We start from the raw sequence: 27977 nt of genomic DNA, 5'->3' as shown, positions 1-27977 counted from the left end.
CGTATTGTAATTGAGCACGAATAGGGAAAGAAGGGAAAGACGAAGTTAGAAGATTTGGGTACAGACCGTACTGCCTCCATTTCCTAAACCCCTGTTTATTCAAGCCACTGCAATCTGACTTTTGTTCCTTCCACCTCACCAAAAGTATACCCATGAAAGTCTCTAGGGGACTTCCTAATGATCGGATCCAATGGGAAGTTTTGCATCCTCATCTTAAGTGACCCTGGACATGACTCCCTCCTTAGCTTTGCTGACAGCGTTAGCTGGTTTCTCCAAGGTTTTCTCCTATCCTTCCTGCCACCCCAGCTCTCTTCAACCTGCCTCTTACATGTTGATGCTTGTCAGGATTTTGTCCTTAACCCTCCTCTCCATAAATCTCCCTTCTTACGTCTACACCCATAGCTCCCACCTACATAAGCTAAAGAGTCCCGAATCCTCAAAGACCAGAGGTGCCTCTATTTCTCTCTCCAACCCCATTTCTCATGTTAGCAAATTACTTGTATGACTGTGAGAGTGCCTTGGTCTCTTCTTCCTGTATCCTATTTCCCTCTCACTTCTCCTCCACCAGAGGCTTGTTCTTCGATTCAGCTTCAGTGTTACCTATTCTGGGAAGGACTCCAGAAGCACAGCCCGGGCTATGCCGGGTGCTCTCCCTTTGTGCTCCCCAAAACACTAGAATTGGTGCTTCTAATGGTCAGCGTACTTCTGTGTATTCCACTACGCTGGTCACCTTGAAGGTACTGACTGCATCTGCATTTACAGTTCCCAGCACAGGGCTCAATAAATACTTTCAAATTGATGAATATAAGAAATCCATGAGCTGTGAACAGGTAAACATGGAGGAAGAGAAGCTTGGGGATGGCTGGGGTGTGTGTGAGAAAGGGATATTTAAAACTTGAGTATTTAGAATACTATTCCCTTTCCCTTCCTCCTATGGAGGCAGCCAGGGCTGGAGGGGCCGAGGGGGCATTGATGTGTCAGGGTCAGAAATTGGTTACATACAGGAGAAATGAGCAATTGTATTGAGGATAAAGGGAAACAGGCTTGTCACTATCCAAGAATAGTTACAAATACGGATAGGACGGATGCTGGAATGAACCCGGTAGTGTTGAACTGGAATCGGAGATACTCATGGTCTTTAATAGATGATCAGATATACATATGCGTGTATATATAAATATACATTTACATGTATTTTCTGTGTTGAGAGGGCCTTTATTTATTATTTTTTTGGCCGTGCTGCACAGCTTGCAAGATCTGTTCCCCCAACAGGGATTGAACCCAGGCCATGGCAGTGAAAGCCCAGAATCCTAACCACTAGGCCACCAGGGAAGTCCCGAGAGGGCCTTTAAACCATAATGCTCAAGTAACAGTGATTATACCGAGTGCCTATATTTTGGTAATTGTACCAAATACCATTCTCTATTAAAAGGAATCAAGTCTCCTTAGAGATACAGCTGATCGCAGGGCTTGGGGCAAGGAAAGTATGAATCGGGGACATCTTATGCCAGAAAGTAAAACACTGCTCAAAAAATGATAGATTTGCCAGAAGGACACAGCAGCCAGCTTGGAGGGACTCTCACTGTCCATATCTGAGATGTGAATATCAAGAAAAAGTCATGGTTATGAATAAAAACCCACTGACTAAAATAGGAGTCCACGAGTCCACAATGATCAAATAAATGGTGGAGAAGGGAAAGTTCTTTACACTAGAATGCCAATTAATAGGTGTAGAAGGAATAAGGGAAGTAGAGAGTCACCATTGGGTAGTCATCATAACACTAGCAGGCAAGAAAGAGCAACAGATACTAAAATTACTGGGGGAAATTTGATGAAAAACCAGGATATTTATAGTCTCAAAATACTTCCACACAAAATATTTTACCAATTTCAAAGGGAAAACGCTAACTATGCAGTGGAGAAACACAGCAGACACCTCCTTAACCGAAGGATCAAGGGTCACCAGTAATAGGACGAAGTGGTACCATGTGCCTCCTGCAACGAGATGTTGAGAACACAACACCACTTCTGTGGTATTTCTGCCCAAAATGCATAACCTGAATTTAGTAACGAGGAAATATCAGTCAAACCTAAATTGAAGGACATTTTTCAAAATAACTGGCTAGTACTTCTCAAAACTATGAGGATCACAAAAGACAAGGCAAGACTGGGGGATTTCCAGACTGAGGGAGACTAAAGATACATAATGACTAAGTGTAACACATAATCCTGGATAGAATCCTGGGCCAGAAAAAATTTTTTTTCCCTCTTGCTAAAAGAGCCTTATTGGGACCACAGGCAAAATATGAACGGGGTCTGTACACTAGGTGGGATAGTTTTGTATCAAGGTTAATTTCCTGATTTTGATAGCTGCAATGTGGTCATGTAGAAATGTCCTTGTCTTTAGGAAATTTACACTGAAGCACTTAAGAGTAATGGGGTATCATGTCTATATCTTATTCTCAGATGGTTCAGAAAAAATGTGACACACACATACAAATATACACAGACACATACACACATACAAGCGAGTGGGAGGGATGGTAAAACTAATGTGGTTAAATATCAACAACTGAGGAACCTGGGTGAAAAATATATGGGAGTTCTTTGGGCTATTCTTGCAACTTTTCTCTAAGTGTGAAATAAAATAGTTCATGTATTTTTAAAATACTGAAAAGAAAAGTGAGTGTTTAAAACCTGAGTCATGCATGAAAGGCTTTTATTTTTTGCCTGTCTACCCGCCCCCGCCATCTTGCTCCAAAACCAATTTAGAGTCTTATGAATATGTAAAAAAAAGCAAGACACAATAAATCCAAAACAAGTAAGAAATATGTGTAGACTTGGCAAGAACCTTCTAAATTGTCAAATTCTAAAAAATGCTCTTGAAAATTTGACAGATTATGTGGAGAGGTTTCTCTTTGTTTTGGGAAACAACCCAAACTTCAAAACAGCTATTAGTTCTTCTGTGTTCCCGATATCCTTTTATTCAAAACTTGACTGCAATTAGACACAGAGAATGCAATACTGGGATATGGATACGCTTAAAAATTTTACAGAATTTTATGCATGTGTACACACTTTATTAAATTTGCATTCTAAGATATACACAAGGTCAGCAGTTCACAAAACTTATTATTCCAAAAGCAGTTATCATGAAACACAGCGATTATATGTCAGTCAAGCAAAAAGAGCATCTATTAAATTTTCTTATCATATCTCTTATACTTGTTTTCAAATAGAAGCCTGAAATATGATATAATATTAGAATAGGAAGAGAGAATTTTACTTTATAACAATGATCACTTTTCAAATATTAGACTTTATATAAAAATAAAGGAGTACTGTCAACAAAGCTCACCTGAAGATTAGCATCTATTTTATGTAATTTGAAACAACCCCTGCACAAACTTAACTTTCTAGTCACTTTAAACAATAAAAATGAACCTTGGCTTAAACAGTAAAGTCAGTCACCTTCCTTCTTAGTTCTCATAACAGAGGAACATTTTCATTTTCCTGTCCCAATTCTACCACACTGCTGAATTTCAAAAATAAATTTAAATATCATTACATTCTAAAGGTTATGTCTTAAGAGTCCTAAGTTAGAGCCAAAAAATGATGGCCAAAAGTGTCCCTTTAAGGCAAAGAAGACAGTAGAGAGCTGGTGGATAAATACCCTATAGGAGAAAACCATCTCTCAGTATTATATAGGCAGAGACTTTTAACATCTTTCACAAACAGAATAAGTACACTGCGTACCACTGATGTAATTTTTCTTTAAAATGACATACTAGAGAACAATCTTCATAATATATACATTCATGTTAGGTTTGAAGGATTATGGACTTTGCACAGGTGAAAGCCAATATGAGAAATAAAGCCATTAATGGCCATTATGGCAGTTATCACAATTTAAAATAAACAACACGGCTGATGCTACAACAGAACTACTTACTGCAAGCTAAGTGATGCTCTCTTATAATTCAGGGAGAATAGGTTTCCCTTCAAGCCCTACAGTATTACTAGTCTGTGGGTACCCTCAAAGCACATCATCTTCCTTTAAAATTCAACGACCTTTGCCTTCAAAAGATACAAATGCAGTAGTTTTCATTTCTTACATTCATTTAAAAATGGAATATTATGGTCCTAGCAGGCAAATTTGCATGTTAAATACAGACAATCCAACCACGATGTCTGAACATTAAAAGAGATCTATCACAACAGACATTTTGCACAGTTTTAAATAATAAATAACATGGCAATAGATTACACTCAGGTTTGTAAAATAGCTCTATCGGGATTTTCCTCTTTTAAATGTTACATAACTTACGGTACCGCAGACTTACTATCATGTACACTGTTGACAGCTCAAACAGCTTCTTAAAAGCAGAACGCACAATGACATTGACTTTGGCAGCTCCTAAAAGCTTCCTCGTAGGTATTAAACTGTGCTTCCTATAAGGCAGCATGTATAAGAACTGGACTCTGATTCTGGGGGCAACACAATAACCAAACTACAGTCGACAACACCACTCACCACACAACAAAACAAACAACTCCAATGATGAAAAAGTAATCAGAAAGAAGCAGCAATCAAAACGGTATGTGGCATTCAGACACATGAAGCCCCTCTTCTATCCTACCTTATGATATACATCTTTACAGCATGACACTGAACCCCAAGGCCCCTCAGGCCTCATTACACCACCCAAGACAAGCTGTCAAGCTCCGTGTACACTTTTCTACACAGTGGTTTTGTGTGTAAATAACATTATTCATTCATTTGTAGATGCTCCACACATCTGGTCAAGGCAGGAATTTCTTCTCCTTGATAACACCACCTAGAAACATTAACAATATTTTATATATTCCTTAGGGCAACAGGTTTGAGGAGAACAATATCAACTGGGGTAGCTAAGTCATAAGAAGCTGTGGTGACTAATCCCAGCATCCTGTTAAGTCCGTTTACATTCTCAGCACTAAAATCAATCCTTGCATCCTACACTCCAACAGCAAAGAAGCAATATGCACAGTAATGAAAGCAACAACATGTTTTTTCCCCTTTGTGAGAAATGGCAAGGAAGCGGCTCAAACAGGAAAGGGAAACAAAATAATGTACTTTAAGCTGATGCAGAAAAATAAAAATTTATATCAAAAGCAACTCATCTAATACTGTGAGATAAAGAGATTTGAGACTTATGTAGTCAACAGAGAACAACAACAAAAATCTCTCAAGCAAGAGAATTTCTGATCAACTCTAGCTGTCATGACACTGCTGGGAAAAAGAACCATTGTCGAAAATACATATTAGTGCTTTCCTAAAATGTATAGACTCTAAAATAGGTGCTCTTTGAAGCACTGAGGAAAAAAAAATATATATGTACTCTAAGCAATCAAAAATGAGTATTTGAGATTTCGTTACTAGTTCAAAATGAGATCAGCAAAAAGAGACCTAAGTAAGGTTACTATACTCATAAAATCAAACTTTAGAGAAGTGCCAAAAAAGAATGGCATCAAAATGGTTTAGATCAGTAACACTTTAATCCTCATTATGGATCAAAGTTCCCTGTGTTCCTCCCTGAATGTTTTCTGCAGGAAACAGCAGTTAGAACATTGAATCAGAAATGGGTAAGTCACTTGGGTGAGAGATCATCCATCAAGATGAACGGAGAGCATGAATTGGAGCATGCTACTGGAGCCTCTGCGGTTGTGCTGCCTTTAGCCAGTGAGTCTGAGGACAAGCCACTGCTGCTACTACTGCCATCCAAAATATCTGAACTGAGGACAAAGCAAAAAGAATTATAAGCAGATGCATCTATCAGGGTAAAGGCAAACATAACATGCAATGACATGGTTTCAAGAACTCACGGATCAGTACAGCATTGGTAAATCATAAAAAGCATAAAAGCAACAGCAAAACTAGAGAATGTACTATATTCAGATACCTGGGAGAGGACAATGTCAGAGAAATCCCAAGTTAAGACACGCAAGGTTCTGTATAATTTGGGTGCTCTCCTAGAGGCACCAGAAGGTCCAACATACCAGTAAGTGTTCCTCTTGACATGTCATGGTTTCCGTGAGGGAGTTCCCCTACCTTCCGCTCAAGCAATTTCTACCCTTATACTTCTCTTCTTAAAAAATTTTTTTTATTTTTATACTTCTCTTCTTACCTTCAGCCTTCGAGTAACAGGAGTGGTTACTCGTTGAGGTACCCTGGACTATCCGAAGTATTCTAGCAAGTATACTGCTTCATGGTCCTTCTATTCCAGAACAGTCTTTCAACTGCTCTAGATTTTATCACTTCCCCACTCCCAAGAGGCCTTCGACTCAAATACACATTTTTCTAATTTCCTCCATTATTTGCCTTTTATGTTCTTCTCATTTTATGAATTTCTTAGACTATTTCCTTTCCTATTGCTTTCAAAACTCAAAGGTCTCCCTCCTATTTCTAAAAGTCTTGTTTTGTTGATCCCTTCAGTTAACTTCCAGTCAAGCTTCTAATAGGAATGCTCTATATCCACAGACCCAATACCCTCACAGCCCATTTGCCTCTTTAATCCTGACAACTGGCTTCTGCTCCTGTCCTTCCACTAAGACTCCTGATCTGGTCATCAAGAGCCTCTAGAACCCAGCCTGGGGATACCTGACCCATCCAGCCCAGGCTCCCAGGGCTCCCAACAATCAAGCCAGCCTGCCTCATGAATCTGGCTACAGACTTTAGCATTCACAATTGCCAGCCTTCACAATGTGACATGAGGCTTCCTTCCTGGCCACGATACCCATCAATACAACATGTAAGCTCTGTGCTCTATATTTGGCCCGAATTCACTCATTCAGTCATTTCATTTCTTCTAATATTTACTGAGTACCTGCCAAGTGCAGAATGTACGCCAGATATTAGAAATACAATGGTATATAAGACACACATGATCCCTGCCCTCATCTAATTTACAGTATAGTACAGGAGACAGTTATATAATCATGCTAATAAATATATAATTATAATTTGTGATCAAAGCAGTAAAGATACAAGGGACTCTGAGAGTATATAACATGGGTGGCCTGATCTAAGTTGGAGGAATACGGAGGAACAAGGCTCCCCCAAAGTGATACTTGAGCAGTTGTCTGAAAGATGAGTAGGCCTTAACTGGGTAAAGCTGGGGAAGAAGCAAGGGTATTTCTAGGAGCCCAAACCAGGCTAGTATGGCTATAGCACAGAGAGCAAGGAGAACATGATGAGAGAAAGCTGGCGAGGGAGTCAGGCAGTTTTAGGATCTACACAGACATACTTTTTTATTTTTGAAAAGGAAACAAAGCATAGAATTGGAGAAGGACTTGTGAATCAGCAAATATAGGTTCTAGTTTAAGTTTGATCACTAGCTCCTTTGCAAAAGCCCATCCTGGTCTAAACTGCCCTGAAACTCAATATTATGTCTTTAATATTATCGTTTTTATGAATTTCCAAGTTAATATATTTCCACTGTTAAGCAACCTATGATACATTTGGAAGTTTCTGGGCTCTGTACCACCCTTAATAAAATGTAACTTCCCCCAACCCAGCTTCTCTACTCTTATATTTCTTCAAAATGTCATTTCTTTCTTTTGCCTGTGGATTGTTTTCAGACGGAAACAGAATACAAATAGGCTTTGGAAAAGTAAAAATATCAGGTTAGCCAAAAGGTTCGTTCGTTTTTTTCCATAAGATGGCTCTAGTAGCGCTTAGTCATCTTTAACTTCATTTGAAACAATTTTGTTAGACTGTGTTGTGACAGCCGTCGTATCAGCGTGCATTTTAAAAATATCAAAATTGGTGAATTTTTGTGTAGCCATTTTAATATTGAAGATGGAAGAAAATAGCAACATTTTCGGCATATTATGCTTTATTATGTCAAGAAAGGTTAAAAACACAACTGAAACACAAAAAAAGATTTGTGCAGTGTATAGAGAGTGCTGTGACTGATCAAACAAGTCAAAAGTGGTTTGCAAAGTTTTGTGCTGGAGATTTCTCGCTGGCCGATGCTCCACAGTCGGGTAGACCAGTTGACGTTGATAGTGATCAAATCGAGACATTAACTGAGAACAATTAATGTTATACCACGCGGGAGACAGCTGATGTACTCAAAATATCCAAATCAAGCGTTGAAAATCATTTGCACCAGCTTGGTTACATTCATCGCTTTGATGTTTGGGTTCCACGTAAGTTAAACAAAAAAAAAAAAAAAAAAAAAAAACCCAAAAAACCAGTATTTCCGCATGCGATTCTCTACTTAAATGTTCTGTTTTTAAAACAAATTGTGTCGGGCAATGAAAAGTGGGTACTGTGCAATAATGTGGAACAGAAGAGATCGTGGGGCAAGCAAAATGAACCACCACCAACCACACCAAAGGCCGGTCTCAATCCAAAGAAGGTGATGGTGTGCATATGGTGGGATTGGAAGGGAGTTCTCTATTATCAGCTCCTTCTGGAAAACCAAACTATTAATTCCAACAAGTACCGCTCCCAATTAGACCAACTGAAAGCAGCACTCGACGAAAAGCGTCCAGAATTAGTCAACAGAAAACGCATTATCTTCCATCAGGATAACGCAAGACAGCATGTTTCTTTGACGATCAGGTAAAAACTGTTACAGCTTGGCTGGGAAGTTCTGATTCATCCGCCGTATTCACCAGACATTGCACCTTCGGAGTTCCATTGATTTCTGTTTTTACAAAATTCTCTTAATGGAAAAAATTTCAATTTCCTGGAAGACTGTAAAAGGCACCTGGAACAGTGCTTTGCACAAAAAGATAAAAAATTTTGGGTAAATGAAATTATGAAGTTGCCTGAAAAATGGCAGAAGGTAGTGGAACAAAACAGTGAATACGTTGTTCAATAATGTTCTTGGTGAAAATGAAAAATATGTCTTTTAGTTTTACTTAAAAACCGAAGGAACATTTTGGCCAACCCAATAAAAATGGAAACAGTATATTCCACAGTCCTCCTACTCTATACTTTCTGCTGTCAAATGCATCACTGATAATACCACTTTTAAGTAAGAAGTTTGGAAAATTTAGCTGGCTCTGGTATTTTTTCAACCAAATGGCAAAATGGGTCTAAAATATGAATTATTCAAAGTACTGAAAGAAAGTTGCACAGATAATCTAAGACGTTGGAAAATCAAAAGACCTTTATATTTGCCTTTGGAACATATGTGATTTTCCTCCTGCAGCATTTTGCCTAGACTAATACTAAAATGAATTTACTTTCCTAAAGCACATATTGGTTGGGAAGCCGAAGGACACACTCTCTGCTACTTGGCAGGAAGAAACAGGCTTAGATTAAAATTTGGCCACCAAGCAGATAATCTGAATATAAATACTTTCTTATTCCAACCAGACTTATGGTGAGCCCTGGGTTAAAAGATTCCATTTGCCATAAAACCTGCTTGCTTAGGTGAATCCTGTATTCATTCGAAAACACAGAACATGACTCGCCGTGAAATCAGTCTTCTAATGCTGTTGATTACCTTAAAGAAATAAGCTAATGGGGAAGTTACCAAGAAAAAAAATGAGTCTGAACATTTCACTTCATATATTTTTTTCAAGAATATATTTTTTCAAGAATTTCTTCTCAATTATTAACTGGAAACATATATAATTGTGTTTCGTTGACAGAAAAATAGCATACTTGCATTTAGTCTCTGGTGCAATTTAAATTCAGAGCCTGGTAAACCTTTAACCAGGTATTTTTACTAAACTAAAATCTAGTTTCTGTTCTAATTAGTCTGGCACTACTATACTTGGTCCTGGAAGCAGTGACTACAGGTCACAAATTACCCACTGTTAATATATCCACAAGCAAGACCTAATGAGATTTTGTAATACCAGAGAGATCACTGTACAAAAGTGATTTTCACTGTGTCTGCTATTAAACCTTCTACCAGGGCTTCTAAAAGCAACAAAGTGTGGTCCAATTTAAGTTTCTCTCTTTTTTTCTTTCCTAGTTTAAGCTCTGATGGAGGTGCTAATGAGCCTTAGACTAGTGGCCCAAAGCCAAACAACGGCAGGAAAGCAAAGGACCTAGACAATTCAAATTGGACACAGGAGTACGTGAAACAAAAGTAAACTAATTCATTTCAGCCACTGACTATACCAATTGAGGCAGTATTTGAACCACACCACCAAAAATACTTAGGACAGCTAAAGTAGTGCCCTCTGTCTAAAAAAAAACTAAGGGAAAAAGTATAAGGGAATCATTAAAACATTCAGTGATAAAGTAACAACAAAATTAGGTTGTCCAGTGTGACTCATGCTATCACCCATCTGGTGGAGCCACTCTTGTGTATTGTCCAGTCAGTAAATTGGGTTCTATCAGATAAATGGCAGGCAGGTAAATGTGCTAGAAATCAGCCGCAGCCCTATCAGCCCCAGCACAGATTTTAGTATAAGGTAAGACTACAGGGCATCCCCCTACCCCTTTGTGTGGGTTAAACTGGTCCACAGGGTTTGTTCTCTACTCTCTACTATCTTACCTTACGAAGACCCAGCATTATCTTGCTGTATAACCTCTAGGTTTTTAAGATCACATAGTTAAATATGATCGGTTCCACTGTCACTTTAGGGATAGGAGTTTTAAAGTATCAGCACATAGGGATGTAACGTACAACATGATCAAGATAATGAACATGGCTATACGTTATAAATGAAAGTTGTTAAGAAAGTCAAATCCTAAGAGGTCTCATCACAAGGAAAAAATTCTTTTTCTATTTCTTTAATTTGGTATCTATATGAGATGATGGACATTCACTAAACTTATTGTGGCCGTCATTTCATGACGTACATAAGTCACATCATTATGCTGCACACCTTGAACTTATACAGTGTTGTATGTCAATTATACTCAGTAAAACTGGAAGAAAAAAACTTTAATTAAAAATACTACTCTTTAATCACCAGACAAAAAAGTATCAGCACAGAAGTCTAAGCTGCTCACATAAACACCTTCAAGTATATGTGAACATTTCTGTCATAATAAATAATGATTACCTTATTCTTTGTACATGTAACATACTCATGATAAAATTTTCTTGCTGTGACACATACATTAAAAATAATGTTAAAAATCACTAAGATAAATCTAGTGAAAAATGTTAAAATAAAACCATAAAGGTTAAGTCAGCAGTCCTGTTAACACTAAGGCACTGGGCAGGAAATTTCATGGAAGACTTTTTCCTTTTCTGTAGGAGAAATAGACTATCACTTAATCTTCACTACATGGCTAGCAGCCCTGGAAACTCCTTTATTTTATATGCCACAGATAGTCTTATTCCCAAAAGAATGAGGAGCAGAACAAGAGTTCCCAGCATGAAAAAAAAAATGAAAGCGCCACGTAAAGGTGTACTTCCAAGCTATGGTCAAACTCCTGATGTTCATAAGGACTAAAGGCAGAATGACATAATTCCTACCTTGTGATTAACAAAGGTCCCCAAATTTGCTTGGCAAAGATTGAAGAATTTTTTGTACAAAATAGGTTTATAGGGCTTCCCTGGTGGCACAGTGGTTAGGAATCCACCTGCCAATGCAGGGGATGGGTTCGAGCCCTGGTCCAGGAGGATCCCACAAGCTGTGGAGCAACTAAGCCCGTGTGCCACAACTACTGAGCCTGCAATCTAGAGCCCGCGTGCCTAGAGCCCATGCTCTGCAACGAGAGGTCGCCGCGATGAGAAGCCCATGCACCACAATGAAGAGTAGCCCCCACTCGCCGCAACTGGAGAAAGCCAGCACACAGCATTGAAGACCCAACACAGCCAAAAATAAATAAATAAAATAAACAAATTTTTTAAAAAAAGATTCAATCACTAAAAAAAAAAGAAAAAGAAATAGGTTTATGAAGAGGAGGCCTACTATTCCTTTGCATAGCAGTTGGCACACCGGACACAAACTCCATATGGGTCAATACTCAAACTTCACATTTATTGATAATTTATACTTAAAAGATGCAAGCTTTTAAAGATCATCATCTAGTATATAAACTTTAAAGTTTTAAAACCCATCTCTTCTTTATGGAGTGGGGCAGGGAACAAACTATAATGATTGAAATGATGAGATAATACCTATTGATGATCTGATACCTTTTCTCTCCCTAAAATGTATAAAAATGGTTTCCTTAGTTATCGAGTAGATTGTTATCCTTGGCAACAGGTAGCTCCTGTCTCTGTCCCCATTTCTAAGAATATGGATGTCTGATCAATGAAGCTGCTTTCAAGAGATAGGGAAAAAAAGTTTCTGCAAAAGCAGAATCCAATTTTACATATCATGAATAACTCATATTTAAATTCTGTTAATTTTAAGACATAAATGTCAGCAATCTTAGTACACAAGGTGTTCCAAAAGTCTTATTGCGATTGTCAGCTTTAACAGCCTCAGAAGTCCAGATGCTCCAAACTTACTAAAAACATCGCTTGAAAGTTTAATCACCTAAATATCTTTGATACTGAGTTTTGTGAATTTTGAGTAATAAGTTTCTTTTTAATATATTACTTGAGCCATATGTTGGCTTGTTAGCACTCTATGAGCAGCCACGAATAAAGCAAATCTCTCCAGTGTGAGGCAACACTTTTTGTGTTTACAGATCAGAAGTGCCCTTCATCCCCAATGTTGATGTTCCCAGGGCTCCCACAGCCAGTTACATGTCTACGGAGAATGGAGGTGGTGGCAATAGAAATAGAAGCCTCATGGGAGTTCCCTGGTGGCCTAGTGGTTAGAATTCTGGGCTTTCACTGCCATGGCCTGGGTTCAACCCCTGGTCAGGGAACTGAGATTCTGCAAGCCATGTGGCACGGTGGGAAAAAAAAAAAAAAAAAAAAAAAAAAAAAAAGAAGCCTCACAACAGCTACTATCACAGACAGCTTAGGTTGTGCTGCTCAGAGGGATAAACGTCTGAACAAGGGGAGAGGGCCCTTGGTAAATGCCATATATTCTCTGTCCTTCCTTACTTATTAGTGTGAACCTGTTTCATAGTGTCAAGCACAGTCAGCCTACAGCAATATTTTTTTAAAAATCACCTCATCCTGTATGTTTTTAGCTTGGCGAATGCTTTCATATCATTTAACATGAACTTGGTTACTTGGTTAGTAACTGCGTAAGGAAATCTATTTATAATGTCATGTGCCTATATTAAAACACACTTTACCATAAAAGTGATACGCAGTTTCCACTCAGTATAGAGTTTCACCCACTAGTCCTCTTGACAAGCTTTAGAAGTTTTCTCTTTGCAATCATCTACATACCTGGAAAGGCATTCTGTACCAAATTTAGCACACTGAGCTACCAAGGACAGACAGGGATGAGAGAGAAGAGAGAGTGTGGGGCTGAAAATAGCCAGAACTATCTAAAAGGCATCTGTTCCAAGGTTAGAATGGTACTGATCAACGAGTCTAATGAGCTAGAATAATCTGTGACTTCTTGGGTCAACTAGAAGTAGAGGTTACCTTGGAAAAACAATGAATAAGTGATTTGGAAAGAAGGAATCGTCAGTCTGTATAACTTAGAAGTGGCTTATAGGATTCTTCCATTTAGAGAGCACCATCTTTTTTATTTTAAAGTGAACGCCCTCTGGGGTTCTTAAAAAAAAAAAAGAAACTTAGCCATAAAATTCAGGGAACAGGGCTTCCCTGGTGGCGCAGTGGTTGGGAGTCCGCCTGCCGATGCAGGGGAGACGGGTTCGTGCCCCGGTCTGGGAAGATCCCACATGCCGCGGAGCGGCTGGGCCCGTGAGCCATGGCCGCTGGGCCTGTGCGTCCGGAGCCTGTGCTCCGCAACGGGAGAGGCCACCACAGTGAGAGGCCCACATACCACAAAAAAAAAAAAAAAAAAAAAAAAAAAAAAAAAAAATTCAGGGAACAAAAAGTTCTGCAAGGCACTACACAATTGCATCCAGAACATGGGTGCTCAGTAAGTTGACTGAAATGTACTGAAAGATTTCAAAATATCACCTGGCCACTGCTATTATCCTTTCTTTTCCTTCCTATAAGTATGTTGGCATCCAAGTACTCAACTCATCCAAGTACTCAAATTTGGGTACAGGAAAAGAAGTTAACTTCCGCACAAAATCATGAAACGGCCTTAAGTTAGACATCTAAACTCGGATGAGTAAGACTAAAAGACTAAAAAAAGTTATGTGAACAGACCACAGGAATCTGCAGGTGTTACTATTTAAACGAAACCTTAGTTACTATTGTGACAGAACACCCCAGAAGTTTCAAAAAGATTTTATAACAACAGATAGTGCTATTTAGAAAATGCCATGCTTAAGAAAATGCTGGTGTTCTCTGCTAAGTTAAAAGGATATAATACAAAATGCAGGCAGAGCAGCTACAATCAAGGCATATTACCCAAGGCAACCCAGAAGCTCCTTCTCATGCCATCCAGCTGTTGACACTCTCCCACACCATTAGCACCTACTGAGAGGCTGACCTAACAGGAGCTAGGCATGAAGGTGAAGGTGCCAAAAAGATACATGCACTTCCAAAGGAAGTCCTGGTGACTTTCAAACGATCTGGTTTCTCACACTGTCTACATCTCCATGGAGATTTCACCTCTAGGGAGCATGGATAAAAAGTTGAATATGTTTTAAATGATCCCAATATACTTTTGCTGTGGTTCTTTTCAAATACATCATTCCCTAGTATCCTTTGGATTTTATTTCATTTTTTACCATGAACTGAGATCAGACAATTGTGCAGCCTCCGGAGACAGCATAGTGGTAGTGCCTTGGAAGAGCCTCTTGGGCTGGCTTTCGGTCTCCATTTCACCTAAAACAGAAAGAGATGATGCTACCGTAAAGCAATTTTACAGATATAGGCTCACTGCTAAAATGGGGTGATCTTTGTTTAACCAAAGATCAGAATACTTCAAACTGTTACTTGAAAGCTATTTTTCCATGTGCTTTAATGTAGAAGAAATATACTGCCACATAAACTTAACTAAAAAGTCAGCAGCCCTAAAAATACCTTCTCATTTATTGTATGCAGCACGCTGCCCATATAGTCAGGTTCTTTAATAGAAGAGTAGAACACTGATTGCATTAGCAAAATGAATCAAGACTAATAACCACAGCAGAAATAAAGTATCCCCCAAGAGCTGAAGCTCATGGTGAATAATAATTTATGCTAGATGATTAGTAAAGACTTTTGATTTTATATATTTTAATATCAGAACATTTCCTGAGTTGAAGTCAAATGGATTCAAAGGCATGCAGTCTGATAAAGAGTATATAAATCAAAGGTTGCTTTAGGCTACTTAGTGAAAATGAAGATTAGAAAATATAAGTTTGAAAGCACATCTGTAACGGAAAGCAATTATTAATTAGTTCACAAAATTGATGTTGTACTGGCTACCTCAATCCCACAGATTTTCTCAGAACTGGGAATAGAAAAACTTTGCATCAGAAGAAATAATGCTTAACATTTTGCCACTGGGAGTGCAAAGACTAACAACCCTAAATTAGACAGAAAAGCCCCTTTCCAAATAAGCTATGATTTAAAACATGCACATACCTTGGTTTCAAAGCTCTTTATCTGAGCTTTAAAATTGAACGTTAAAGACAATTTAATTCATGGGCCTATCTACACTCCATTAAGAAATTAGCAACCATGAACTTAAACCTCTACAAGATTCTTATGATGGAAAAAGATCAAGGAAGAACAAATGCAACATTCATTTTTCCCCATATTATTAATTAATTCATATTATATTTCCTCTGGAGCTATTCTGAAAATTACTGAAATTCAAGAAAGGTTATGTTTTCATTTGCTTTTTTCCATGCTTTAATATGCAGCTTTTCAAAGCTGCTGCCGGGCTTTCAACACCTCATTAGCAAAAGACTTTAGCCCTTTTTAGCAAGGAATCCCTCCATCTGCTGGTATATTTTGGAATAGCTTTGAAACTGAACAACCATATTACATTCCATCAACTTCCTACAACATATTTAAAATTAATACTAATAACTATACTAGCTTTAATTTCCAAGTTTTATTTTCACATAATAGCTCCTCAGAAGGTTCTTCGGATTGTAAATAATTCCTTGCAGCATTAAGGAAAAAGACTATTAGTTTATAAAATAAAATTTATTCACTAAATACAAATATTGTCACTGCATCAGCATCTATTCCTCAGAGCACACCATCTTTAATTTTAAGTTGTCTGAAATATAGCACTTTTTGAATCTGTGTATGATGCTATACCACTGGAAAGTCTTTGCCGAAGGTGCAAGTATCCGTTTACCTAACATTAGAAGAGTTGATTTGTTTACTAGCTCCAGAGGTGATCTGCACACAAAAAAAACTTACTGAATTGCTTTTTAAAAATGATCATTAAAACTCTCATTTAAAATGACATCCAACACTTGTAATCACGTGGTCATATCCTCAGGAATAATGACTAAACCCGTGTTAAATTTCTTTGCCTTTTTTTTTAATAGACTCCATTGGGTGCCCTCTATAAGCATCTCAAACTAGCACTGAGTGAGATTTTCGTTTAGTGCTTTGTGGTTTAAAATAAGGTAATTAAGAGAGCACCCCTTGGGAGTTTGGGGTTAGTAGATGCAAACTATTACACATAGAATGGATAAACAACAAGGTCCTACTGTAGAGCACAGGGAACTATATTCAATATCCTGGGATAAATCATAATGGAAAAGAATATAAAAAAGAATGTCTGTCTGTGTATAACTGAGTCACTTTGCTGTACAGCAGAGATTGGCACAGCATTGTAAATCAACTCTACTTCAATAAAAACATTAATTTAAAAAATAAAGTGCATTTCTTATAAACCACACACACAAAAAAAGAGAGTACCCTATTATATCAAAAACCCTATAGAGACTCAAATGGGAGGCATCATTTGGTGGTGACTTATATTTGAGCGTACAGCATGTGTATGGACTTATTTGCTATGACATTAACACATATTTCTGCAACGTATCAACTTACATCTCTTTCATATTCAGATCACTGAGAGGCAAAATTTCTAGAATATATATTGATATTATGAATATCTGAATAAGATTCAGTTATGAAGTATAAAAAAGTATAGACAGTATCAAATAACTAATTCCCAGAATTTAGAATCAGTAAAGCATACATTGGAAAGAATATTTCACTATTTCTTTAGAAGAAAGGAGTCATGCCTTGAACTAATTTCAGACAGAAATGCTAATTTGTAATTCAAGCTGGACTATGTTTAATAGCAGAAGGGGGATGACACATACCTTTTCTTTTAAGAGGACCAAGAACACTGGGCCTAATGCACTTGACTGGACTCTGGCTTCTCCTGCTTTAAAGAATAAACAAACAGGATGACATTAAAGTACTTTTGGCAAATCAATAAAATTGACAGATACATAGGGAGAAATGGACAACATCTGTGTTGTAGGTTGAGTACATGATCTGACCTGGCATATGACAATCTGGAATAACATGGCATTTTAAGCTATTTTAAAAACTCATTTTCTGGGCTTCCCTGGTGGCGCAGTGGTTGAGAGTCCATCTGCCGATGCAGGGGACACGGGTTTGTGCCCCGGTCCGGGAAGATCCCACATGCCGCGGAGCGGCTAGGCCCATGAGCCATGGCCACTGAGCCTGCGCGTCCGGAGCCTGTGCTCCGCAACGGGAGAGGCCACAACAGTGAGAGGCCCGCGTACCGCAAAACAAACAAACAAACAAACAAAAAAACTCATTTTCTAAGACAAAATATCCACAACAGTTAAAAAAACAAAGATAAACCTTATTAATAAGTTGTTTGGGATTTTGACTGGTCTACAATTTTAAAAAAAATGTTTTTTCCTTATCCTTATAAAGAATATATTTTCAAGTGTGTGTGTCCCCTCTGAACATAAACTGGCATAAGTCTCAAAAAAATAAATATGGTAAAATGTTAATGGTAGAATATATAGGTGGTAGGTATATGGATGTTCACTGTGAAATTCTTTCAGTTTTGCTGTTTGAAAATTTCCATAATAAAATGTTGGGGAAAAAGTTCACCAAAGAGACAAATTTAATGAACAGCCTTTCAACCACATTTAAAAAGCAGGTTTACTTACCTGGAAAAGCGTCTTGGACTAGGAACGGGACTTGGTGGTAGCCCGCTGCTGCTCACAAACATTTGTAAGGATGGTGAAAAACATTGCTAGGAAAAAACATATTAAAATACTTCTAGTGCTCCAGTTTTCAAAAGGTTCTTATCAAAATGACAACAACAGCATCCTTAGAATTGCTTACCTGTGTGTCTCTCATACATGTTTATGAGAGAATACATAGATAGATAGATAGATAGATAGATAGACAGATGGATAGATTGATAGATTTTTTCATATTACTACTATAGACTTTTATTATTTTTCCTTCCAGTCATTGAATTCATCAAAATTGAGGTGATTTGTGTGTGTGTATGTGTGTGTGTTTGTGTGTATTTTAGAGAGTAAACAGCTCAGTGTGTGAAAGAGAGTTAATATCTTGTCAATAAACCTACCTTTCCAAATCCTCTGGTGGGTGATGGTGCTGGAGAAACCGGAGTGAAGTCAATCCTTTTAGGAGAATATAATTTCTCTGGCTTGTCAAAATCACTATCATTCTGTAAATAGAAAGTGTTATTTCCTCATAATTCACAACTCAACACATCACATTTCTTCTTTACTACACAAATAGGCCTACATTTTTAGAGTAGAAATGTATAGATTCTAAAAAGTTGCAATCTCATATACTGGTGGGAAAGCAGAGATCAAAAACACTGAATTCAAATGTGGAAACAGGAGGGCCAGAGGTAAATGAAAAAAATGAATGAAGCCAATGAACAATATAGCGGGTTCTAGAAAATAAAAAACAAGCAGACATGTGAAAACTTTACCAGGGTCAAGCTCTCATCCCATGATTGGCTTATCTGCATTGCAGTTTGCACTTCTCTAAAACAGACAAAAATGAATGGCCATTAGTGCTCCTAAACAAGACATACCTTCGGCCACACCCTGTTCTTGTGAAGCACTAACCTTTCATGTGCAGTTTCTCTGTTCATAATATCCATGCCTTCCTCCTGCAAAGGCAAACATGTGCTGAAAACATAAAATTTATCCACACAGTTCTCTATTTCAAAGAAAATGAAAAGGACTTTTCTGCCTCATTTGACATCATCACAGTACAGCGTGACTGACATTTTAAGACTGTCACCTGTGCCACATCTATATTTTATCTGCCCACTCAGAAGAATTTGAACCTGTCCACAACTAACCAGAGTGGCAGCCTGACTCATTTTTAACATCTAAATCTGCAAAATGAAAATAAGATCAAAATGTAAAATGCAGAAAATTACAGATCTGAGCCAGTAAGTAAAATTTACCCTTTTGATTTGATGCAGTCTGCTGCTAGGAATCCGATTAGGTGAAGATGACAGCAACTGGAAAGAAAAAGTAAACATTTACTATTTTCTGAATCACAAAGCAGCGGCCTGCTGTCAGTGCCAGTGTACAACCTCTTCCTAGATAATTTTTCATATTCTTCTTAGAAATCGAGCTCTTTAAATCACTGAACATTAATGCACTAGAGAGGCAGTACATTCAGTTTTTTTTATCACAATGTAATTGGTAAAGAAATTTGGTTACAAGAATTATGACTGATTATAATTTTAACCCTTGAAAACCTTCATCTCTGGCAAAAGCCAAGAAGCAAGTAATTGTGCATTTCCTGGTTGGAAAACAATGCTTTAGTCTTCCTCTCCTAAGCAGGCAAAGGTAAGTAAACTGAGAGCCATTCAGCAACTAATGTTTCAACATTTTATCCTATTTGAAATGACCCACGAGTACATTGAGTCTTTAGAAAGTACACCAGGTGTCCAACCTCAAAGCACCATCTGTCGCTAGGCAGGCACTGACTTTAACATTTTTCCCAAAATGAATGCAGAGCCGTGTACGTTTATGTAAAAAAAGACTCCAGGTCTTAGAAATAGCCATTAACCCACTTATCTAAAATAAGGGACTCTATACAAAGGGAAAGCAAAAACACTGATTCTATTCATTTTTATTACTAGTGAACTGACAGAGGAAGACGAGCAAATAAGCTCAATATAATATACTGTCTATGATTAATGTTTATCGAAAACACTTTAAAACTGCAATAAGGAGATCTTACTTGCATGATCTAAGTCAATTCTAAAATTCGATCACTAATGCTATCACCACAAAGCTTACAGGTTCAGAAAAAAATCAATGTAGAGGCAAGGTGAATTTTTAAGATAACTGTTGCTTTCCCTTAGATCATTTTTTAGTAACACAAAGATGAAATGGTTTGGGGGCCAAATTATGTTCCTTCAAAATCATCATAATCTGATCATGAAATGTAAGGTACAATTTATATCAACATCTTACTGAGTGGTTGGCGGGGGGAGAGTCTATAGCCATAATGTAAACAACTACTATTTATTCCATGATGAAATGCAAATGAATTTGTAATACTATAAAACCAAATATGACAATTATCCTGCTACAAGAGACCTTATCCTATTCAAACTTTAAAAAATACTCATGTAGTGAGCAGTATAAAATGGTGATAAACTGCTCTAAGGTTTTTAGGCAAAAGCTAATTCTGGTGAAATTTTTTAAAGTTATCCACTAAAATAAGATTTTACCTCAAAAGAGATCCCTTCATTTCCCACCCCTTTCTTTTACTTCTTCCTCTCCTAGGCTTTGAAATAAGAAAAATTTTACCAGTAAATTCCTTTCCAAAAGTATTTTTTCCATTATGAAAGTGATAAATGTTTGCTGGTGAACTCTTGATAAGGTCATTTGAAAAATGCTAAGCTACTAGGCAAGTAAATAAGGCAGGAAAGACTCCATCAGGATACTGTGGCAGAGAGCATGAACATGTCAGTCAGGGAACAAAAGAAACCCCAAAGGCAACGAAATAATCAGGAAAGCCAAAGTATGGATTGCCAGAAGCTGACTGCAGAGAAAGTCACAAGCTTAGATGGTACATCTATATCACACACAGCTCGTCGATTTGAGACAGAACTGGAGAGTAGACCCGCAAAAGGGACAGAGAACAGCAGAGCTGTGTCTAGTACCAGCAACAAGAGCAATGGATGGGCTGAGCAAAAAGCCAAGAACCTCAAGGAGGCGCCAGTTAATGGTGTGAAGTTAGAGCAAAGGGCTTAAATGGGACCAGAACAGAGGCCCGACACTGGGGACTTTAGCAGCATGGTTTGTTTGTTTGTTTGTTTTTTGTGGTACGCGGACCTCTCACTGTTGTGGCCTCTCCCATTGCGGAGCACAGGCTCCAGATGCGAAGGCCCAGCGGCCATGGCTCACGGGCCCAGCCGCTCCGTGGCATGTGGGATCCTCCCGGACCAGGGCACGAACCCATGTCCCCTGCATCAGCAGGCGGACTCTCAACCACTGCGCCACCAGGGAAGCCCAGCAGCATGGTTTTTAAATGGAGTTGTGGTAGATGTAGTGAGATTATAAACTGGCTGAATTGTTGGCAAGGAGTCAGAGGCAGTTGAGTGTGGATTAAACTTTGAAAAAGCTCGGAGAGGGGAAGGGAAAAAGGGAAAGACAGACGTATGAAAAAAAGAGAAGCTTGTCTTCCAGATATGAGATGTGTGAGCCGGGAGAAGAAGGTGGGAGGGAAAGAGCCAGCAAGGAAGAGACTGAGGACACAAGATAGAGCAGAGATGACAGACTAAGCGAAGGCACAGGGGAGTCCGACAAATTCCCAACCATTAGCAGAAAGCACCCCATGTGAAGGGAAAGACACTTCCAGGAGAAGAAAGCTGCAGATTATGGAAGAGAGGTGTCTGCCTTCTCTGAGAAGTGAGAAGGGTCATCTGCTGAAAGTGAAAGGGGGTGAGGCAGGACGACTGTCGTTTCTGAGAAGATTTCTGAATATTGCTTTGGACAACAGCATGGGGCCACTGGCACCTTGAACCCAACATGCCTGGAAAAAATGTATCTTTTTTCCCTTCAAACGACCAATTCCTCTTAATTCTCTACCCAGAATAAAGGCAACACTTTTCCCCTGGTCACCAAGAAACAAAATTTCAGTCACTCCGACTTCTCTTCTCCCTGCCTTTCTACCTAATCAGTTAAATAATGAAGGTTCTAGTTCTGCACGTCTCTTTCTTTAGCCCCGCCCCCCCACTAGCCTTTTCCATTTTAGTCTGCATGCATTTTAGTAGAGCCAGAAGGAAGGCTATTAATGAGAGATGCACCCCGCCAGAGTTGATAAGAATCTTCACATCTTAGAAGAGCCAAGTGAAGTTCAGAGGGGCAAAATCATTTTCCCTTCTTTGCTATGCTGTTGAGATCAGAAAACGGCTGTAGAACATATAGAAACATTTTTCACATATACGGCAAAAACGAGTAGGTCTATGTTCTAGCATACTCAGGGAAGAAGGGGCAGTCAACGAAATCTCCAGAGAGCTAACATTTCCCCCTTGAAGTATCTGTAGCCACTTCGGCTGGAAATCTTTCTTAAAAGTGTTATATTCCCCACCCCCATTTCTTAAACAGATTTGACCAAACAGAATGGCACTGGAAGATCTCTATTCTAATCCCAGCTCTGCCACTTACTAATTGTGTGATTCGGAGCAAGTTACTTAGATCCGGCTGAGTCTTAGCCATTGCCTCTTTTAATTGGGAAAAACATCTTTTGCCCTGCCTACTTCACAGGGGTTGCTATGAGAATTAAATGTGTGAAAGTACTTTGTAACATGTAAAATACCATATGAGCGTAGGTATTACTATAATTTAAGGAAAGGTTAATGACCCAGGTATCTGTAGGAACATCAATTATTTTACTGTTCAACGCCAGTGACACCCTCAGGGTCTATTAACAGGCTCTCAGCTCTAAGACCAAGCCACGGGCTGATTTTGTAAGAACCTCTGTCCGCTTTTCAGTTTTCCCCTCTCCTCCCTTGCTGCTGATAAACCTTTAACCCAAATGTACCTCTTCTGATTGGCTGCTTCTCACACACTACTGGGTTGGAAGCTTATTATAATTGTGCATAAATTTTAGATGATTCAGAGGTCAGAGAGCCCCTCCTATAAATAAACTGATGGACCTTTGTGCACAGTCTATGGAAATCTGGTTCAGCCATTTAGAGGTCTATTTGCTTACATCTCATATCTTCCAGGGCACTGCAATTACCGGATAAGTGGGCTCCACATGTGAAGGGCCACTATGTGAAAACCTCATCATAATTTCTCCCAACACAAACAACCAACTAAAAAGGTGTTCCCTGATGGCTCTGGCTACATAGACCAGTCACCATCAGCACCTCTACTGGAATACAAATCCAAGCATTTTCAAGTAGACTTTACTTTGAATAGATAGCACTGTCCAACAAAAATAAACTCTCTGCTACCATATACATGATTTTTGCATCCTAGGACAAATAAAGACCACTGTTCTCAGGTATAATTAGAAGTTAATCCTGACTTACCTCACAACCATGATGCAAGTAGTGACAAAAAACAAGGAACAATGTTTAAAAATACCAAGTCCCACAGCCAAGAAAAAATTCTAACCAGATTTCCTTTTTGCACCAAAAGCTAAAAGTAGCCACAGCACGAGCAGTAAACAAGACAGGTAAAATCATTCGTTTCTTTTGTAAGCAATGGTGCAGAGAACATCATCTCAAGAAAGAACCACATTTGCAAGTGTTTTCCCCCCATCTCAACTACTAATGATACTTACTCCTATACTTACCAAGCTGTGACGGCTCATGATGGTTGTACTATTCCTCCGAGTCTTAAACGTGTAAGGTTGAAAAACCTGTGAAAGGTCACTGAAAAATAAAAAAATAAAATGCTTAATGTCTTCTCATTTAAGAGATCCTTCGACTGTATTAACGCCAGCTCTCTGGTTAACAGTGAAATCGACAGATACAATGAAGCAACTCCTCACCGTCCTCTTCAGAGCTTCCCGAGAGTGGTGTGCTGTGGATTACAGGTTGGCTGATACTGATCTGCTCCGGCTTGGGGGATGGCTAGGAGAGGTATGGGGCGGAGCTCCAGACTGGTTGTCTCCAGCTCCTTCTGGGCAGAACTCACGCCCCCAGACCGGTTACCACCAGACACTGGCAGCCTCATCTGTTTACCCCAGAGGACCTACCCGCAAATGTTACTGCTTTCTACATGTGCCATGACGTGAGAAGGGCTGGGGAGCCCTGATCTCCAGTGGGAGCCCTATCAGCACGTCTCCCACTATTGCCCTAAACATGTGTTCTACTTTGGAATCCTGCTGTCCAACTACATCAGCACACCTAGAGTCTTGCTCATGTTGCCCCTTCTGCCTCAAATGCCTTCCCTCCCACCACCATCTGTCCAAACCCTTCCTCTCCCTCAACACCCATCGAAAATGCCAGACCCTCCACAAAGCCCCTCTTCATTCCACAAAGCTAATGCGATCATTCCCTCCTTTGCATTGGGTGGGAGCACAATGGGAAATCAGACGCTTCTTGAGACACCGACTTTTTTATTAAAGGAAAGTGTGCATGTGGTTTAAACCCCTTGGTAGAGGTGTTTTGGTCATCCCTGCAGTCCCTAGCAGAGTGCCATGCCCAGGACAAGAGGTCAAGAAGGATTTTCAGGGCTGAACTGGATTGGGCTTCAAGGGACCGTGGAGGTGACCTAATCCAGCTCTCTGAAATTTTAAATGAGAAAACAGAGACTCGACAAGGCTAAGTGACTCATTCCTGATCACAGCCAGTTAGGGAGAAAACTGGGACTAGGCCTGGTCGCCTCACTCCTTTTTCTGTTGCATCATGCTACCTTTCAAATAATTACTTAAATCATGATTCAAAAAACCCCAGCATGGTATTTCTACAACAGTCTAAATGCAGGTCAACAGGATCACCCCAGTCCCCAGCAATTGCTGGCTTATGAGATTCAAAAAGACAACCAGAAAAGACCAGTTTATTCCTATAGTGTCAAAAAGAAATGTAGAGCTGAGGACAGCATTAGAAAAGCAAAAAGTCACTCCACCATTCCCTCAGTTTTGAAATATAAAAAAAAAGGTGAATCTGTTTTTTCCCCAAAACAAAGATATTATAATCAGTTTGACAGACAAGGATTACCTCTTCCTTTGCCTTCACTGTGCCTGATTAGTGTTTTTGGCTAATTCTACTCCCATCCCCTTTTTTATGGAGTCATTCCATTTCTACAGGGTCTCACGAATTGACTTACAAAAAGTGAAATGTAATAGGCTCAAGACGTCTGCCAACCTAACCTTCACTATCACAAGAGTCTACCTTAAAATAGACCCTCTGGTGACTTAATTCACATGAAAACACAAGACCTTACACTAAAATTCAAGGGTCAATTCTTTCGATTATTTTCGAAAACCTGTGCTTTCGCTTTCACTGACATGCCACCCTTCTTTTTTTATTGACCAGAATGCATTTCAGGCAGTTCTAGGATCTGAAAACATTATGACAAATCCCAATCACTTAATAGGCCATGAATATGCCATTTAATTACAAGTTATTAGATAAATTGCGACTTATTGAAGTAAACCTGTGTTAATGCCAGGGTTCCTGAACTAAGCTTAGAAATAGCAACTCTTAGACGCAGGTGTCAAGTTGCAATCCTAGTTCCAGGGGCTTCAGTCTGACATTCAGTGGTGTAAATTAGGCAGGGCAAGCAACTTGTTAGAAGAGCCAGAAGCTTCTTGTAGTTTCTTTTACAGTGAGCCAACAGAGCCCCAGGTAGAGAGGGCCCCATTTTCCCCACACTGCCCAGAGTTTGGGGTCAAACTTTCACTCCACCTTGGGACCCAAGTTACTGTCAAGCAAACAAGTCCCCCTCAGCATGGAGGACCCAAATGAGCTCCAACTCTCACTTGAGTGAAGCAAGACTGCTTGCAGGGGGTCGAGGAGCCCCTGAACCCTGCACTCCATCCTCCCCAACTGTGCTCACCTGAGCCCATGGATCAGGGGAGCGCTGTTGGATCTCCTCAGGGTGACCCCATCAGATGTGTCAGACTCAAAGTCCAGCTCCATTTTCTCCTGAGCCATGTCGGAGACTTGCAGGCAGGCACGGCGGACAGTGCTTAGCTCCTGGTGCTTAGCTATGGACTCCCAAGAGTCTCACTGCAGGACTGAGCTGCTGGGGACTGGCAGCTGGGGGCGGGGGCTAAGGGGCGGAGGCTTGGGGGCGGGGGCGGAGAAAAGCAGGAGAGGAGGAGGAGGGAAGGAGGATGAGGATGAGGAAGGGAGGATGAGAGTGAGGGAAGGGAGGAGGATGGAGAGGTCGTGGTGGAGGCTGACAGGATAAGGGAAGAGGAACGAGGAAGGAGAGGAATGGAAGGAGGAGGTAAAAGAGCAAGAGGGAGGGAAAAAGGTTAGATGGAAAAGCAGGAAGATAAAGAGGGTAAAAGGAGGAGGACAAGGGGGAAAAGAAGAAGACGGGGGAAAGGAGGAGGGTAGGGTGGAGGTAAAAGAGGAGCGGGAGGAGTGAAAGAAGAAGGACGAAGTCTGGGGAAGAGGAGAGAGAAAGGAGGGAGAAGAGAAAGACGGGGAGGAAACTAGGCAGCGGCGGAACTCATGCTGCTATCTTTTGGCCAACGACCTCAAGCGGGGCCGGGCTACAGACACCCCAGCTGCCCGGGCAGCACTAGCACCGAGGAGCTGACAGTCAGGCAGGGCCCGGCCAGGCAGTATCGGAGACTCCAGCTCCCCATGCTCGGGTACCCGGTCCAGTCCCCCATGCTCCGGGACCCGCCCGGTCCGGAGGCTCCTCAGCCCTGCGGTCGCTGCTTCTCCTCTCCTCGCCCCCCCTCCCTGCCTGGAGGACAGGTGGGGGGTTCGACCAGCCGCCGCCGCGGTGCCTCCTTTTCCTGTCTTGGGTTCCAATGGCCCGGGGGAACCCCTCGGGGCCAAGACCAAATTCTACAACCTGCCGCCTCTCACGCCTCAGAAGCGGGAACCGCCGCGGGGCCAGGTCTTCCGCGTCCGGGGACCCATCGAGCCCTGCGCATGCGCCCGGCGGCCGCGCCAATGGGCCCGCGGGCACGGAGCATGCGTGGGAGCCCCGCCCAGCAAACTTCCTCCAAAGGGGAGGAGCGTTTCCCGGGAGCCCGGAGCCTTTTTTGACTGCATTGGCCCGGGGACCCTGGCGCCCGATTTTGAAAAGGACCAATCGTTTGGAGATACTGGAGCATCCTCTTTCTGGAGGAGTTTGGGCCAGTATTCATGGGAAAAAAGAAACACGTGGTTTCCATGTTTTTTCGTTCCCAATTCGTATGCTCTGACTTCTGTGATCCTAGCTCATTTCTTAAATCCCTGGACTTTGTTGGTCTCTGTCTGGAGGGGCAGATTTCTTTTTCAGATCATCCATTTGGATGCACTAGACCAAAGGGAAGTGAATAAACAAAAGCAATGGGGTAAAAATAAAGAGAATCTAGTGAGAGTTCATATAGTTAGTGAGAAACACTCGTCTCCATTATACAAGCACCGTTCGCCTCAATGATATTAGGTAAAGCCCTGACGAACAAGTAGCAGAACCAGAATTTTTTTTTCTTGGCTTTATGAACGAAGACTCTAACGATCACGATTCAGCTTGTGTGAGACCTGGAATTACTTATTTTATTGAACACCTGCGTAGCAGTTACTGTGTGCTAGGCAGTATTCTGAGAGCTCTAGAAATATTAACTCATTTAATCCTCACCACTTGAATGACCCTGGGAGAGAGATGGCCTCTGTGTTGTGTTAATCATACATACCTAGAAAATACAGGAAACTTAATAACCAGGAAATTTAAAATAAAAAAAAGAAAAATTCATCTTTTGCAAAAATAGTTTTACCTGCTTCTTCAACTCAGTTGTACCATATTAAAACTTGCCAAGCCTAATCGTCATTTTAATCCTCAATATTTATGTTTTCTGACCATAATAGAGTTTTTAAACCACTTTTAGATAGTTTCCTTTAAATTGCCTATATTTTCCTGCCAGCTGGAT

General features: G+C 40.1%; 1 protein-coding gene across 4 annotated transcripts; it reads right to left on the bottom strand.

Annotated features, from left to right (window-relative positions):
- Window positions 1–3058: 3058 nt before the first annotated feature.
- PABIR2 (PABIR family member 2) lies at window positions 3059–27004 on the bottom strand. 4 transcript variants are annotated; one of them, XM_081221370.1, is made up of 10 exons: window positions 25940–27004; window positions 23730–23808; window positions 19366–19422; window positions 19019–19062; window positions 18880–18934; window positions 18505–18606; window positions 18077–18162; window positions 17246–17307; window positions 14693–14789; window positions 3059–5775 (listed from the first exon to the last, which is right to left on the bottom strand). In XM_081221370.1, exons 1-10 carry the CDS (start codon window positions 26035–26037, stop codon window positions 5631–5633), a joined length of 825 nt encoding a protein of 274 aa, XP_081077496.1. In that variant the 5' UTR covers window positions 26038–27004; the 3' UTR covers window positions 3059–5630. The 4 variants fall into 4 exon arrangements, with proteins under 4 accessions (XP_081077496.1, XP_081077495.1, XP_081077498.1 ...); XM_081221369.1 differs by having other exon boundaries at window positions 17246–17310; window positions 25940–27003; XM_081221372.1 differs by having other exon boundaries at window positions 3059–4838; window positions 25940–27003.
- Window positions 27005–27977: the final 973 nt, after the last annotated feature.

Source organism: Mesoplodon bidens (genome assembly GCF_964165515.1).
Source record: "Mesoplodon bidens genome assembly, chromosome: X".
NCBI lineage: Eukaryota > Metazoa > Chordata > Mammalia > Artiodactyla > Ziphiidae > Mesoplodon > Mesoplodon bidens.
The sequence above is the reverse complement of the archived record's forward strand: the minus strand, read 5'-3'. Positions and strand labels throughout refer to the sequence as shown.